This window comes from Physcomitrium patens, chromosome 14 (genome assembly GCF_059467195.1).
Source record: "Physcomitrium patens ecotype Gransden chromosome 14, ASM5946719v1, whole genome shotgun sequence".
NCBI classification, from domain to species: domain Eukaryota; kingdom Viridiplantae; phylum Streptophyta; class Bryopsida; order Funariales; family Funariaceae; genus Physcomitrium; species Physcomitrium patens.
Genome location: NC_143423.1, coordinates 17,395,855 through 17,412,371, shown reverse-complemented (window position 1 = coordinate 17,412,371; position 16,517 = coordinate 17,395,855). Strand labels below are relative to the sequence as shown.

The 16,517-nt window shown below is 33.1% G+C and overlaps 1 protein-coding gene across 11 annotated transcripts; it reads right to left on the bottom strand.

Annotated features, from left to right (window-relative positions):
- Nucleotides 1-7,218: 7,218 nt before the first annotated feature.
- LOC112291500 (uncharacterized) lies at nt 7,219-15,576 on the bottom strand. Of its 11 annotated transcripts, none has more exons than XM_073538575.2 (23): nt 15,406-15,576; nt 14,704-14,871; nt 14,085-14,138; nt 13,828-13,884; nt 13,022-13,341; nt 12,678-12,768; nt 12,423-12,509; nt 12,101-12,160; nt 11,860-11,964; nt 11,343-11,486; nt 11,071-11,112; nt 10,846-10,944; nt 10,440-10,603; nt 10,091-10,305; nt 9,872-9,987; nt 9,546-9,588; nt 9,209-9,300; nt 8,964-9,012; nt 8,672-8,748; nt 8,340-8,462; nt 8,115-8,200; nt 7,791-7,836; nt 7,219-7,619 (listed from the first exon to the last, which is right to left on the bottom strand). In XM_073538575.2, the coding sequence occupies exons 2-23, from the start codon at nt 14,851-14,853 to the stop codon at nt 7,563-7,565; spliced, it is 2,277 nt and encodes a 758-aa protein (XP_073394676.1). In that variant the 5' UTR covers nt 14,854-14,871; nt 15,406-15,576; the 3' UTR covers nt 7,219-7,562. The 11 variants fall into 11 exon arrangements, 10 of the variants coding, with proteins under 10 accessions (XP_073394676.1, XP_073394683.1, XP_090112225.1 ...); XM_073538582.2 differs by having other exon boundaries at nt 14,704-14,833; nt 15,406-15,547; XM_090256099.1 differs by having other exon boundaries at nt 11,376-11,486; nt 15,406-15,535.
- Nucleotides 15,577-16,517: the final 941 nt, after the last annotated feature.

Genomic DNA, 16,517 nt, shown 5'->3' with positions numbered 1-16,517 from the left:
TAAAATAGATCTTCATCAAGCATGTGATTTGGTACAAATTAAACAAGGAGATAAATGAAAGATAATATTTTGAATAAGGTATGGATATTTTGAATATAATTTCATGCCTTTTGGATTCATAAATGATCCATCTATACTCTAGCATTTGATGAATAATATTTTTCAAGAATTTTTGGATAAATTTATTGTTTATTATCTTGATAATATCTTAATCTACTCCAAGATTCTTAAAAAATATGAAGAATATGTGAGATTAGTCTTGCAAAAGTTATAAGATACAAGATTATATGCCAAATTGAAAAATATTTATTCCATCAATCAAAAGTAAAATTTCTTAGATATATAGTATTTAATGAAGGAATATTGATAGATCCAAAGAAAATTCAAGTTGTAACAAAGTAGACAACTCCAAAGATAATATAAGATGTATAATATTTCTTTGAATTTGCTAATTTCTATTAGATATATATAAAAAATAATTCCTAAATTGCTACTTTTTTCACTCGATTGACATCTAAAGATAAATTGGAATGGAAGCCTCAAGCACAATCGACTTTTCAAGATTTGAAGGTAGTTTTTATTAGAGCTTCAATCTTATTATATCTAGATTTTATAAGCTCTTTCATTTAAAAATTGATGCTATTGACTTTGCATTAGAAGCTGTATTATCATAGATGGAAAATGATAGAGAGTTCCACCCAATTGTGCTATATTTTAAAAAAAAATTCAGCTACGGAGATGAATTATGAAATTCACAATAAAGAGCTTCTTATGATTGTAGTTTCTTTCTAAAAATAGTATCATTTTTTAGAAGATACTATAATCTTATGACTATATGTATAGATCACAAAAATTTGGAATATTTCATATCAGCTTGGGTTTTAAATTGCAACCAAGCTTGTTAGAATATGCCATTATTTTGTTTTGATTTTGTGATTATATATCTACCAAGAAAGCAACAAGATCTATTAGGTACTTTATTAAGAATATACTTTATTTAAGAAATTATATCTTACTCCAAAGGCTAAAAGAGTAGTATTTGATTAATAATATATTACTCTTTTCAAGCTAGAATAATTTTATCTGTGAGCTACTTTTATAATTATACTTATTGATTCAAGTTTTTTTAAACAAATTTGTGTAGTGTGTGCTAAAAACTCATTAGTTTGTAATATCAAGTAGTACCTTAACAACAATATCTTCAAGTTCATAGAAGATTATTTGTATTTTAAAGATGATTTATATATTCTAGAAGGATCAATGTGACTTTGTATTCTTCAATCTTATCATGATTTTCTTGCTATGGGATATTTTGGATTTAACAAAATATTGGAGCTTATCTCTCAAGATTTCTAGTGGCTTCAAATGTGAAAAACTATGAAGGAATTTTTCCTCTTGTGTAAAATTTATTCAAGATCCAAAAATTTCCAACATTATCTTTGTAGACTTTTACAACAAATATCAATCCCAAAGTGACCATGGATTTCATCATTGATCTATTGCCATCAGCTATATTTCATGCTATTAATGTTGTTGTAGATCAATTTACAAAGATAATACATTTTTTTCATACAAAAAGATAATTTTTGAAGAAGAAACAACAAAGCTCTTTCTTAATAATATATATATATATATATATATATATATATATATATATATCAATATTATGGCCTATCTAAAGATATCATTTTTAATTAGAGACCTCAATTTTTATCAAAGTTTTGAAAATATTTTTTTAAGATATTGAATATAGATATCAAACTTTCTTTTGCCTTCTATCATCAAATAGATGGTTAAATAAAACAAGTCAATCAAGTTTTGGAGCATTATTCGCAATGAACTATTAACTATTAGCAAAATGATTGGATCTTATATTTATCTTTAGTGGAGTTTGCTTATAATAATATTTTTTATGCTTCAAATCAATAAAGATCATTTTATTCCAATTATAGTTACTATCTGAAGCTTGATTTGTTAAGTACATCAAAGGATGAAAATCAACTAGCTAAAATTCTTACAAAATAATCGTCATAGCTTCAAATAACTTTGAAGCTATATTTGTAAGTAGCTCAAGATTCTTACAAAATATCTTTAAATAAAATTAGAAAATAATTTCTTCTTTTTTAAGTTAATAATAAAATATGGCTTTTTTGACAAAATATCAAGACCAATTGGCCTTACAATAAGTTAGAGTCAAATATTGGAGCCATTTTATTAAAAAAAGAAATCAATATAGTGGCTTATTGGTTGATACTATCTACATCTATAAAAGTACATCTAGTCTTTTATGTTTCTCTCGTAGAAGCTTTTTTTCAAATCAACTATTCCAAGAAAAATACAACCGTTATTGCCTTGCATTGAAATACATAATTATATAGAATATGAGATGAAAAAGATCCACGAATTTCAGCAAAAAAGAAACAAGTCACAGTATTTTATTCATTGATATGGCTACAATATCAATAAACATATGTTGTTGTGATGTATTATGGAAAAAAGATGAAAGAGTGAAAAAAATATTATACTATAAAAGATCTTATTTCAAAATATTGTAAAAAATTATTTTAAAAATATAAATAATAGTCAAAAGATAATAAAACTAAAAGTACAAATATTGCCTTCTACTTACTTTGTAGGGCTAGAAATAAGGCAAAATAAGATAAATTAGAAAAAATAAAGAATACAAGCATATGTATAAAGGAGTTAGAAATTGATTTAAGCAAAAATTACCTCAAGAAAATAAGAATTGATACCCAAAAAGGACCAATTGCCAACTAGGATTGAAATTAGAGCCTAAAGCATAAAACTATATATCTATGGTGACTCTGGGGATTATTTTGTAAATCAAAGAATGGGATTTAAAAGAAGACTTCATAAGATTTTTTTAAACTTTGATTTTGAGTATTTTGAGTTTGTGATGACTTCGAAAGAACTTTATAAAATTAGGATTATTTTGGTGAATTTGGTTTTGTAAAATAAAATAAAAAAATTATATTTAAAATAATTTTGTGAATTTGGTAGTAGATCTATAAGTAAAAATTTAACTATTTTTAATTTTAATTTTTTTTTTATTGAATTCTATAAATTAAAAAATGGTTGAACGATTAGATTGAAGGTTATTAAAGTTCAAGTGGATTGGAGTCTCAGAAATGGGGTTTGAAGATTACTAAGAGTTTTTAAATTTTTTAGCAATTTACCAATTGGATTGAGATGAAATTTATATATATATATATATATATATATGTAGATCTTAACCTTGATTTTCAATATATATATATATAAATTTTGAAAGATATTTAATGGTAAAATTAAGAAATTTTGACTCAGAGAGATTGGCATTAAAATTGGAGAAGGAGGCTAGCCAACACCTGAGCGGATTTTAGGATTTACTTTCTATTTCATAAGTTTAATCTTTTAAAAATATTTGTGCTTTTTTCCAGTTTACTTGTTGAAAGATATATAAAATTTGAATTAAAATTAATAATTTGATTGTTAGTTATAGAAGTTTCAACTTGCCATAAGCTTTGTTACGATTTTATTTAAGATTTATTGTTGATTTAGGATCTAAGGTTTGTCTAAGATTTATCTGGGATTTCATTAGAATTTGACTAAGGTTTTATTAGGATTTTTTAAGTTTTTTTAGGAGTCGATTAAGATTTTTCTAAGGTTTGATTAAAATTTATTTAAGATTTTCGTAAGATTTGATTAGAATTTGTTTAAGATTTGTTTAATATTTGTCTAGAATTTATATGAGATTTGTTTAAATTTATTTAGTTTTATCTAGGATTTTTCAAAGGTTTATTTAGGATTTGGTTAGGTTTTAATTAGGACTTGTCTAGGATTTTATTAGAATTTGTTTAGGATTTGTCTAGGCTTTGATTAGAATTTGTTTAATTTTTAATTAAAATTTGTATAAGATTTGATTAAGGTTTGTTTAAGATTTGATTAAAATTTATTTATGATTTGATTAGGATTCAATTAGGATTAATTTAAGATTTTTTAATATTTCTTTTATAATTTATTAAAAAATTTAATTAGACTTATTAATATTTTATTAGATTTTTTAAACTATAATTACAATTTATATATAGTTCTATTAGAATTGTTAGAACTTGTTATTGCATTTTTTTTTTATCTTCCACAATCAGGTATCTAATGCATTCTCAAGCAAGACTTCACATGATACAACAACATGGAAAGCAACAAAAGATCTTATTAATGCATCATAAAAATTATAAGAGTTTTATTGATGCTATTTTCAAAAAATTAAATCTATTTTAGAATAACTTCTTTAAGAAGCTATTGCTAGGATGTTGTATATAAAAAAAGAAATAAAAATGAAACCAATGCTCCTTATGAAACTTGGAATTACAAGGGGAAATGATGTTATAGACATCCAATGAGAAGACTTTTTAAATATTTTTAGAATATTCTATTAGTTTCTAAAAGATTCCATAAGATTCTAAAAAATATTTTAAATATTTTAAAAGGTTTTAGATAGTTCTTAGAATATTCTAAAAAATTCTAGAAAGTTTTAAGAGAATTAAGGAAGTTATTTGAGAAGCTTCCTACAATTGCTTCATCTTCAAGCAATATAAAAACTTTTTAAGAAACTTCGTAATACCTAGTATATATTGGAGTTGAAGCTGAGAGGATTCTCAATTTCAACAACACATTTTTTGGAGTTCTAATTCATCTTTTTGGTATTGATCTTCTACTCATCAAATTTAATCAAATTCTTGTTAGTTTTCTTGTTAAAATTATTTCATTCAACTTCTTCTTTTGTTTCATGTATAATGTATCTATGATGAAAGGCCTTCATCTTATCTTTAAATACACAAAGTAATAAGAAGACTTTGTAGAAGCTTGCCAAATATCTAAATTTAAAATTCTTTTATAGAAATTTTTTAAAAGTATAAAAATTATTAGGCATATGTTAATAACTATGTAACATATTTAAATAAGTCTATAGATTGAGTTCATGTCTAAAAGGTTTCTATGAGATTTTAAATATTTATATTTCTATAATATTTTTTTAAATTATCATATTCAATATTTCAATAATGAATTTGAAAAGTCTCTATTATTTTATTAAATATTTATAGAAATAAAAATATTTTAAAATAATAAGTAATGCTTGAATGATTATCATATGTAGATTTTGCTAAAATATACCAACTTCACTTCTTTGATTATTTTTTAAAATTATTATATGTAATAAATTTACTAAGATTATTTATGTTTACTATAAGGCATATATAGTTAAGTGCAGTAAGTTATTGTACCTTCCTCAACAAAGTCAATGTAGTTAGTTGTCTTTACAATGACACTCATACACAACAAGAGAGAGGCAAGGATAGAGTTTAATATGAGAATTTGCAACCTCTACAACATAGCACGTTGGGATTACAAGAAGATTGCAAAGATTTTAGAGGTAGGAAAGCCAAGAATTTAGGAGGTAGTGAAGAAAAGAAATTTACAAAAAAGGTCATATTGAGGATGCTTTTTATAAAGGTCATCTACAAAAAATCACAATGGTTATAAATAGGAGAATAGAGGAGGTGATAGATGAAGATCCTAGATTATCTTTGCAAATTTGAGACCTAGTTTCAAGTTAGGAAAGACTATTGTTGCATGCATTACAAATGGAGGTTGTTTTAGGTTAATATTAGTGAAGAAGATGATAGAGAAGAAGTGTGTTACTCCTTGCAATAGACTTGGCTTTAATATTGTGCGATTTGCTTGAAAATTGCACAAACCTTACATTGTTCTTTTTATTTGTATTCTAAGAAATCAACCAAGTCACATATACCTAGTTGCAGATGGAACAAGATGGCACCAATGGCATGAGAATAAGAATCTAGAGAGAATGTCACTATGAACAACTATCTTGACCACTTAATTCTCTAGATTTCAATCCAATTAAGAATTATTAGATGTTTCTCAAATGGTGCCTTAGAGAGCATTTCTTGCAAAGAGAGAAGAGACCTCATGATATCCAACAATTGTTTGAAGTGGAACAAGAAGAATGGAACCTCATTCATCAAGGCACTATAGATGAATGGATAGATGATTTATGTAGAAGATTGCAAGCAATTCTTAATGGAGATGGAGGTCACACTTAGTAGTAGTGAAGCTTAGATGGTACTCTTGTGGTCTTATAAATTTTGTAAATACATCAGCTTGTGTATTGTGAGCTTTATTGAAGTAGACTTGTTTTTTATTGGCATAGATACAAAGATTTATTGCACACAACTATATCATTATTATAGATTGACATAGCTACCATCTTCTAAGCTATTGTAAAAAAGTAGAATTACTAATTAAGATTACATGAATGATAATTTGTATAGATAATTTTAAGATGCATATAGTTTGTACAATTTGTAAGTATAAAGTTTATATGTTCAAAAAGCGTTGTTATATTGCCTATTTAATGTTGATATTATGCAAGCTTGGATATTGAAATATATATTGTAGTAAAAAAAAATATTATTATTTTCATGAGAAATTTAAATTATTCAACCAATATATTTGTAAAGGAGGACTTGGAGCTTTTAGAAGAAACAAAAGATATGTATTTTGTTGATGTAGAGATTTAAGTGATAAAATTATGGTAAATAGGGTTGTTATTGTATTTGTTAAAAAAACAAACAAAAATATTTTATATAAAGTAAAAGGCATACTTGTTGGCTAAACATACTTGATATGTCTAACATTATATGATGGTATTATAAGTTGAAATGCCTTTTTCTATTCTGAAACTAATACTAGGAGACTATTTTACAAGCAATTAGTAATTTAGTTAAGATTTTATGTAAAAGTAACACTTTTCCAATTACAGTATGAAAAAGTTTGTATTTTTTTTAATATGTACATATTTTTGGAAAAAAAATATTATGTAACAAATATATTCTTGTCATCAATAATTCTTGTTCTTCTTTATTCCAATTTGGTTGAGAAGTTTTTACCTATATCCATCCCTCCATTCATTTTGTTCTTTTTACAATGAGATGCTGAAACCTTGTAACAACCCTAAAACAAGAAGGCAAAGGCTGATCAGTTTCTAATGGTATCCAACATTTAATGACACATTGAAAATCATAGTTTGTAGTTTGTGTTTGCATACATTCGAACACACTAGTTCTAAAGATTGATCATAACTAGTAATTTTCATGATATAAACAAACTTGTATTCCATCCCACATGCTAAACTCCTTTATGAAATTTTTTGTATACCAGAAAGAGAATTAGATGAAATTGATTACAGTCGTTGTCTTATTCTTTGCGTATTTCGCTACATTCAACACAAATCATCAATGACACCTGTAGGTCTCCTGCAAGGGGCTTTTCTTAAATATTGGGCTGGATCTTTCATCATTCGTACGCAACGAAACTATATTGCCATACCCTACAGATCATTTTATAAAGATACATGTTCTAGAGTGTACGCCCAAGGCCCTACTATAGTACATCCGCAGAAGGCACAAACAATACAGGACCACTCAATACTGGTCACATGGAAACGGAAAAAAAAATTTGATTCTAGTGACCTAAGAAGTTTAACCGCGAAGCCATGTGCTTCGTTTCTTTTTTTTCTTGTCCTGTTCATCCACAGCCTGCACAAGCAATAAAGCTGCTAAGCAATTTTCTTCAATGGAGTTAGCTTAGAAGGCTGCACATACTAATGTAATATGGGGAGTAATAGTCGACACTGTTACTTCAATGAACGGTAGGCACATGGTTCTCGTGTGCATTTGTATAAAAGATGTTGAATTGATCGAACTTACTGCCTTGAGGAAAGCACGGAAAGTCAGCACAGCTAAATCCCGGGTCCTGCATTATTCCAGAAAACTATCATCAACAAAGTTGACCTGTAAAATGAGGCATCATCTATCCTAAACTTAATATCATGTCTCCCTTTCTGAGATTTACGAACTTAAGCATATCAGCTTGAGATTCTACATATCGCATTTTGAATGGATTATTATAAGTACTTACTGAGCTCAGTGTCTTAATTCAGCTTATTCATGTTTCAATTTGAAGAACTTCGACCAGTTTATTAAATCAACATAACTGAGACGAGGCAAGGGAACGCAGTAAGCATAACTAACCGTGAATCTCGCAGCTCAAGGTAAATCTCTCTTCTGTCATGGCAAGTGATCACACACTGCCGAACATCTCCTCCTGGTATGATGATCTGGAGTTGTGAAGACAGCCCCCAGAAGGATTAATACAAACTAAGATTAAACTATGAATGCACATTCTGAAGTCCGACTCAAGTACACGCGTAATTCTGATTACAAAAATGACCCGCTTAGAAGGGGATGAGAACATACAGAAACCGAAGGTGAATACTTTTCGTTTATGAGCTGTTTCCGACCATTATTGCGGCGTAATTCATATGTAGCACGTCTCAGCACCAGCGTGCCCGGCTCAGAAACGTCTTCAGATGTCCCTTCCTGTAGAAAAATGATAAACTGTCAGCAAAGCGAACCCAATTGCAATCATGTAAGGAGCAAGTTCGAAACATTGTAAACCACCATGTATGCAATAATATCTGCATCATCTGATGATGAGGCATAGACTCCACTTTCGCGGTGTGCAAGGAAAGCTTGCTAAGGAGACGAGATGGTAGGCATTTGATCCATGTAGCAAGTATTCCACGTACCAATACGTTTACTTCAAACAAAGCATCAGTTCTTGCACTTGTCATGTATTGATCAATTTGATCTTGCATCATCGGATCTGGGCATAACCACCCGGTAAGGCGTCGTTCAAATCATCTTTTTTACATCCAAATTGAAATACATACCCATATTTCTCTTCATATTTATGTTTCAGTTCTCACAAAAGACGACCTGTAACATTTGATTAAGCAATTTATGATTATAGAAAAAATTAGATTTTTCAAAAGCGATAGTAATTGAGAATACATAAATAAACCCTCACAAGAAACTTGCCTCGACAGATCGGAATGCCATCATTAACCATGACTTTCACCAATTCACCCTGCGTCACATTCCATGCACGAGTTAGCAACCAAAGATAAGTTGGAAAATGCAATCAGCTACATACACTAAGCGTTTCAACTCTATAACACTATCAAGTATTGCAAATTACTCTTACAAGTAAACTAGGTTGGGGTCAATCAATGATGGCTAAGATGTTAAAGTTGCAGGCCTGTTTGGAAAACACATTTACTCACTTTGCGGTTACGCTCATCCACAGGTACACATTCAACAGCAACGATATTATCACAATCGTCAGCCGTGATGACGTAATCTGATTGTGCTGCCCCTATAATGACAACGTAGAAACCGAGTGAAACTGGCGTACAATTGGCTCAGAAAAGAGTATGATACAACTTTTCAACAATATCTCTTTTGAAAGATTTTTAAGTAGGGAAAGGTAAAACAGGTTTTTAGTGCAGTTGGTAGTGAAAGCATGTAATTGAAACGTCGTATAACTTGTCACTGATACATATGAGCAAAGTCTGAAATGGAACAAAACATATTCCAAACGAGGCCGCGATAGAAGCACACCTTCAATGTCGATTGCTTGTCCATCATGATAATGCCGAACCCACTGCACGAAGCATGGATATACGTAGAAATATTGGTAAGTGCATCATTCTACTGAACAAGAGGCTAAAATGGGATGATGGTTTCGATGGCAACCATAACAGGGCCCAAGATCAACTTCTAATAAGGAACGTCTAGATATTCATATTTCATAGAGGCTATGTGAACAAAAATACACATTTTGCAAAGTTCCAGCTAGTTGATCCGAAAATAGCTCATAAAAGCAACCTCCAGCAGATGACGTACCACAGCACTAACAAATTTAATGGGAGAGTACTGTTTAAAACCTGAAAGATGCATAAATGAGTTCCATTGACAGGATGACCACACGCAGTTAGTCGACCACCCAAGACAGGATCTCCCAATATTCGAAGGCCCTCAATTCCTGGAGGAGGGTCATTCTCTGCAAACACAGCTCATCATGTTACAGTAACTCCGCTGCACGACGTTCCCGCAATCCAGGAGCCTGTCTAAATTTTCTGAGTGTAAGAAAAACTTGAAACTACCTTCAAAACCTTGAGAAGTAGTTTCCTCAGGCAATGGAGGGAGCTGTGGAGGCGATCGGACAGCTTCAAAGTTACAAAACCCACGCCTGGATTGAGTGGGAGTCTGTGATCCATCAAAAGAGATTTCTTCATCACCCTCGAAATCATCTGAGACTTCACCTCCTCTTGAATTGACCAAGTCGTAATTCACAAAGCCTCGCCCACCTGCCTGCTCCCTGAACACATGCAATGAATTCTTTGATCATCACATGTTCATTACAACAGATATTTGAAGAACCTCTCCGTTAGGTAACTACTCCTTACAAGAACCAAATCATTTTCATCTGAATACACGTCGCGAGAAACCCACTCTTGATAATTAATAGCCTCGTTGTGCAGGTTATCCTCACGCTTTCCTGGAAACCGAGGAGAAGACACTCCAGACTCTGAACTAGGTCTTCCTACACGAATCTGTTGGAGTGGAGATGTTGGTCTTTCAGCATAATGCTGAGGCACAATTTCCATCCCATGTGTCTGCCCAACCATGACAAAACTATTTTGTTAACAACCGTGCCACAAACACACATACGCAACATGTATATATGTACGAAAAACTACCAGTAGACTAAACTAGGAAACTCCAGTTACAAGATCATGACAATAGAGCTTACAGAAAAGTTACAATTTTACGAACACAATCATCAAGATGACACACGTAACCGCTCGTGCAAGCAAGGCAACAGAGTTTAGCGCCCTAATGCAGAAAGCGTAATCACCCGATAGGAAGGAGACTGAGGTGGAAGGTTGTATAATGTGGGTGGCTGATATAAAGTTTGCCGGGGAGGCAAATAATACTGCATGTCCTTCACCTTACTCTGCAATAAGAACAATTAACGAAGTCAGAAACATCTTGAAAGTCACAAAACACGAGACTAGGTGTTTATGAAAGTTAAGAAGCAAAAAGATAATATCAGATATAGTTACGGGTAGTCAAAGATTACCTGATAAGTCTCCAACTCCGAACGCAATTTTTGCACAAGTACCTGCATAATTTAGGATCAGCATTGCTGCATTTGAAAAACAAAAACACCTAAATTATATACATCTACATTAGAACACCAAGGACATGAACGATTCGAGGATACAAAGACGGAATTAATATACAAAATGAACGACATTGCAGTTATACTGAAAATAAAGCTACAATCAAATTTTAGAGCTCCAACGAAACTAGCTGCTAAATCCAGCAGGAAAAACCAGGCAGAATTCGTACATGATGGATTTTTGCAGGTTGCAAATCACAGACCTTAACATGGCTGACCACAGAGTGTGCATCTGAGACAAGAGGTTGCAAATCATACTCAGCCAACAGAGGCATCAGGTTTTGCACATACGTTGTCTTCTCTTGCTCTGCCACCTGAAGTGTCCATAGTGGTCCTCTGTTATGTCCTACCATCCCAAGCAGAAGTGTCTAGATAGAGCGTACACATCACGCAACCAACACGGATGGAATTTGCTCATCCTTAGCTTTGAGACATTTGTATAGCGAGATCCTAAATGGTATTCAACCATACGGCCTTAAAATGCACATGATTGACACAACGCTTCAAACACATACCATCTTAACGAGACATCAACGACAAGAGTAACCGCATATTAAGGTTACACGTAGTAACGAGCATTACGAAAAGCAACTCATACTTGTTCAATAAAAAGCTCCAACGAATAGAGTGCAAACTCCGTGAGGGTTTCAACCTATAAAGCGATGATACAGATGCGAGGGAATAAACCTGAAGAGCAAAAGTGAGGCGATAATTCTCTTCAAGTACATCTTGCCGATAAGATAGAGCCTTGGATGCTGCATCTACTAATCCTTGTTCCTGCTGATCATAAGCCTATCACATCCAAATTTAAATAAACAAAAATAAAATTTAATTGATAATCGTAAACAAGGAGGACAGAATGAGTACATGAGTATTAAACTTTGAACTAATGAAGGTAACACCAAATACTGGCTCTCAAGGGATCAACCAGTCGTAGTTCTGCAACCCGACGCTCGAGTGTCCTCTTTTCACTGATAAGTTGAGATTCCTGCAATACGAACGAGAAAGAAATCAGCAAAACAACCGTTGATTAATGTATTTCAAGTCCAATACGGGCAGTGATGATAAAGAGCAAACAGAAGTAGCACAGACCGTAAGTTCAATATACAGATATTATTTGGTAATCTTCAAAGTACCAAAATTACAAGTTCATTGACATCCAAGAAAGACAATGCCTCTGTGAATAGATATCGCCAGTAAGTACCTAATCCACCAATCTCAAGCACACATAAATGAAGGCAACATATTACCTTCAAGGATGCATCTCTTAGGCGTCGAGCTAAAGTTTGATTTGATTCTTCATCTTCTGAAGGTTTTGAGAGCCTTAGCAACAAGTCCTGAAAAGAAAACAGCCCTAAGAACTCATTCAGATTTCCCTTTCAAATACAAAGATTCCTACTTCTTACAAGAATTGTGTTTCAACTTTCCAGCATATGTTGCGTATGATAAGACACAATGAACTTAACAAAACAAGAATGAACGAAGCACATCGTAAAGGAAAGCACTTGTGGTCGGCGGTAGCCGCTATTGTTGTTAATGTCTGGCAAATCCTGTCCATGATACAGATTTTGTTTTTCTGCTTCAACGCCCTTTCGTCTGTTACACAAGACATATTTTTGCCCTCTTTATATTAACAAGTAAGATAACAGTGAGCCGGTCAATCGAGAAATGGTAATCTTTCGAAGTCCAAAAAGATGGATGCATACGTTCATCATGTAAGTGTTATTATTAGCATAAATTTATTTTGAGGAGGTCAAGCCTTCTCAGATCTATGAAGGTACGTGAGCGAACAATAAATCTCAAGTATCTCCAAAGTTGGGTCCAGTTTAGATGCTACACTACAACTTACGGAAACGCAAAAGTCGAGTTCGATGCTGAAGTCGAATATGGAGGGAACTGGCCAAATTCTGTATCAGGTACTCCATTGGTGCGTGCACCGAAAAGGGGATCGACACTTGCAGCGTGATACTCACCATCGTTACTTTGTCGAAGATGCGAAGAAGCAACACCTGTGAAGGGGGTTGTCAACGCATTTTGATGGTTGAACAGGGAAACCGCCTCTGCATGTCCATCTTTATAATCCGATACTCTGTTCGGATTGCGTCCATGAGAAGCTTGTGCGGATGAATATGTATTCTCAGGGCCAACTTTCATTTGCTGATTAGTCCTCTGCAAAGTGTGGAAAACATGGTACATGAGATAAATTAACAACTTCTGAGTGAAAACATCACTTGAAAATGAACATCCAGATTGAAAGATTGTAAATCAGCACTTGTACACATCCTGGCATGCAGACATAAAATATGCCCGCTACCTCCCAAATATAACAAACCTCCACCCCGAAGACATCTTTCATGCTTGACTACCTCATGCTAGATAATCTTATATTGGTTATGTAAGGTGAGCAAGGTCGCTCCTGTCATATTTCAAAGACCACCTGAGGCCATCAAGATTTTGCGCTCGTGGATAAAAGATACTTCAGCTAAGCAAAACATGATTTCAAGGCTAACGTAGTTTATCCCCTAGAATCCAAAGTTGAAGAAATGGTTGCAATTAAGAGATCGTTTGAAGTATGAAAAATCACATCATAGACATGTGAGTTTTATGCAATATTATACTACATACAAAATTGAGAAAACTGGTTTATCTACTTACTTGCAGCTCCCTATTAGCTTCTTCCAAAGCAAATTTCAACTCCTCGTTTTCTGCAACCTGCAGACTTAAGTCTCATGTAAGGACTCCGAGAGTGGTTTGTACGCACAGCATCAGTGCAGTGTATGTCCGAATAAGAGAAAAAATGACCAACCGCTTAAGCCAGATCACCAACTGTAATGAAACCGGAAAGAAACAGACAGCATTCAAAACAAAGCAGGAGCTCCTTCAAGCTTCAAATGAGAAACTGTAGACCTAACCTGAGTACGAATTGCGGACTCTGCTGCTTCTATGATATCCAATAGATTACTGTCCTGAGAAGACGACAAGAGAACCAATTCGATGTAGCTTCAGATCAATGCAGATATTATGCTGCCACATATGTATAAATGCTACGTTGCTTCGAGAGGATGCTGAGTTCGATTACATGTACCAGTGAATAATGTGCTCTTCCTGTGCTTATATGTTTAGAAAGTCAACAATTTTATTGGACTGGACAGTTTCAGTAAGTTCTTTTGTCCTAGCTGATGATAGCTACAGCTAAGTTATGTTTTTGATAAGCTCAACTTGTTCTGCTTCAGATGTTCTCTTGTTCAACAATATTACAAAACTGATAAACCTAAACCTGAAGAAATATGCTACAGTATTTTCAAATTGCAGAGGCATGATTGAATTGCTACAAAAGTGTATTCAGTTCCATGAAATGTTCTAGTCTCGAGTCATGAAAGATCTCAAACACTACACCGATTTAACGAATTGTCATGGAGAAGATACAAATCTTCCAACTATCTGTGAACGACAGACAAATCCATCTGCCCATAACAACATTAACCAAGCAGTTATAGAAGCTGTAATTACTAAGAGAAATATGATTTCAACCTGATCCTGATTTGGGTCCTCCCCATTTGAAGTAAGATACGTCGAGCTTAGTCTCTGCTGAAGGCCTAAAACCGCCATAGACGGATCACGTAACATGCTCATTGAAGACTCACGTGCTTGAGGAACTCCTCTAAAATCAGAATGAGACATCAGCTCTTCTCATCACATCTTCTCTCCCACACACGCAAATAAATAAAATAAAATAAAAAATAAGAACATAAGAACATAAAATTTTAAAATACGGAGAGGGGGGGGGGGTCAAGAAAAGAGGATGGCACAGAAAACTTGCTCTACGTTACATACACTGCACCATGAGATAATGCTTGCATAAGATACAAGAATGGTTTAACCTATACATCAGAGTCATAAAAAATATGGCAAAACTAAACTAAACTAATAATAATAAAGGATCTAGCAAATTCCACCTTCAATCATTTCTACAAGCTGCACTTCAATCTAATCAAGCAATCGCTCAGACGACCTCTGCAGCAGGTCTCACCGACCGTTTACAACCGCGTACACAGGGAATTCACAAGATCGCACCTAACCATCTCCAATACTCAATGCTTTCAATTATAATTCATCGGCATAGCCGAAGCTAGAAATCTCACAATAAACCTACAACCTCAAGCCAGTCCACATATACACTTCCCAGTCGAAATATAAAAACAAAAAAAAGGCTAATAGCAATGACAACCCAACCAATCAAGAAGAAGCACAGCAGCATCCTCAGCGTGACCTCCTCGAACATCCAACACAGGCTGGCTGGTTGGCTCCGACGACCTCTTCGAATCCTACTCCTCGCACGAAATCATCTAAATATGGAAAGAAAAATTCTGCTTGCTTGCTTGTAGGGTTTCATGCTGCTCCAAGCCCGTTTGGATGATCCTGAGGGAGTCAGCGTTTTTTTTCTAGTCTGCGCCAGAGCACCTGCGCCACCGGTAGCCAGCCGTAGCCAGCCGGTCACCGGGCAGATTCAATCAATCATAGAGCTCCCCCCCCCCCCCGCCCACATCCTCGCTTCTTCGTCGCTCCTGCTCGACTTTTGCTTTTTGTCCAGTCCTGCTCCTCGTCCAGGGTGTGCACGAGATCGATGGAGACGAGGCGGAACAACCATCAAAAAGTAAAAGGTTCAACTAAAAAGGACAAAGCCATCCAAAGTATGAAATACAACAAAATATATAGATATATATTTATTGAAATAAGAGTTATCAGATCATATATGGTAACCCTTTTTTTGTTTTCTTGTTCATTCTATTCTAATGGAGCTCATTGTGTGCCAAAAAAAATCATTGAAAGCAATATTTGAATTAATTGATTACATTTTGAAGTTTGTGTATTCTATTTTTATTTTATTTTACACGTCATGTGTTGAAATCATAACATAAAATCATTGTCAAAAAAAATATCAACTTTTTTTATTAAGATATTATTAATATATATAGAGAATTGTTAAAGCCACATTTTAATGTTGTTAAAGCCATATCCCACATTACCATCTTGTGATTGATATTGTCCATCCCCAACTTCTTTCCTTATTCCATATCCCATATTCCTTGTTCCCAACCTCCATCCTCTGCTCCCTATTCCCATTATTTGTTCCATATCCTCTAAAATTGATCATCACATGGTTTGAGGGTTGTGGCTTTAAAAACATTGAAATGTGGCTTTAACAATTCCATATATATATATATATATATATATATACATATGTATGTATGTTTGCATATAGAAGGAAATTATAAAAAAATTCAAATTCATTTTATAAAAAAAAAAATGAATGATATATTTAAAAATACTTATCTTGACAATTT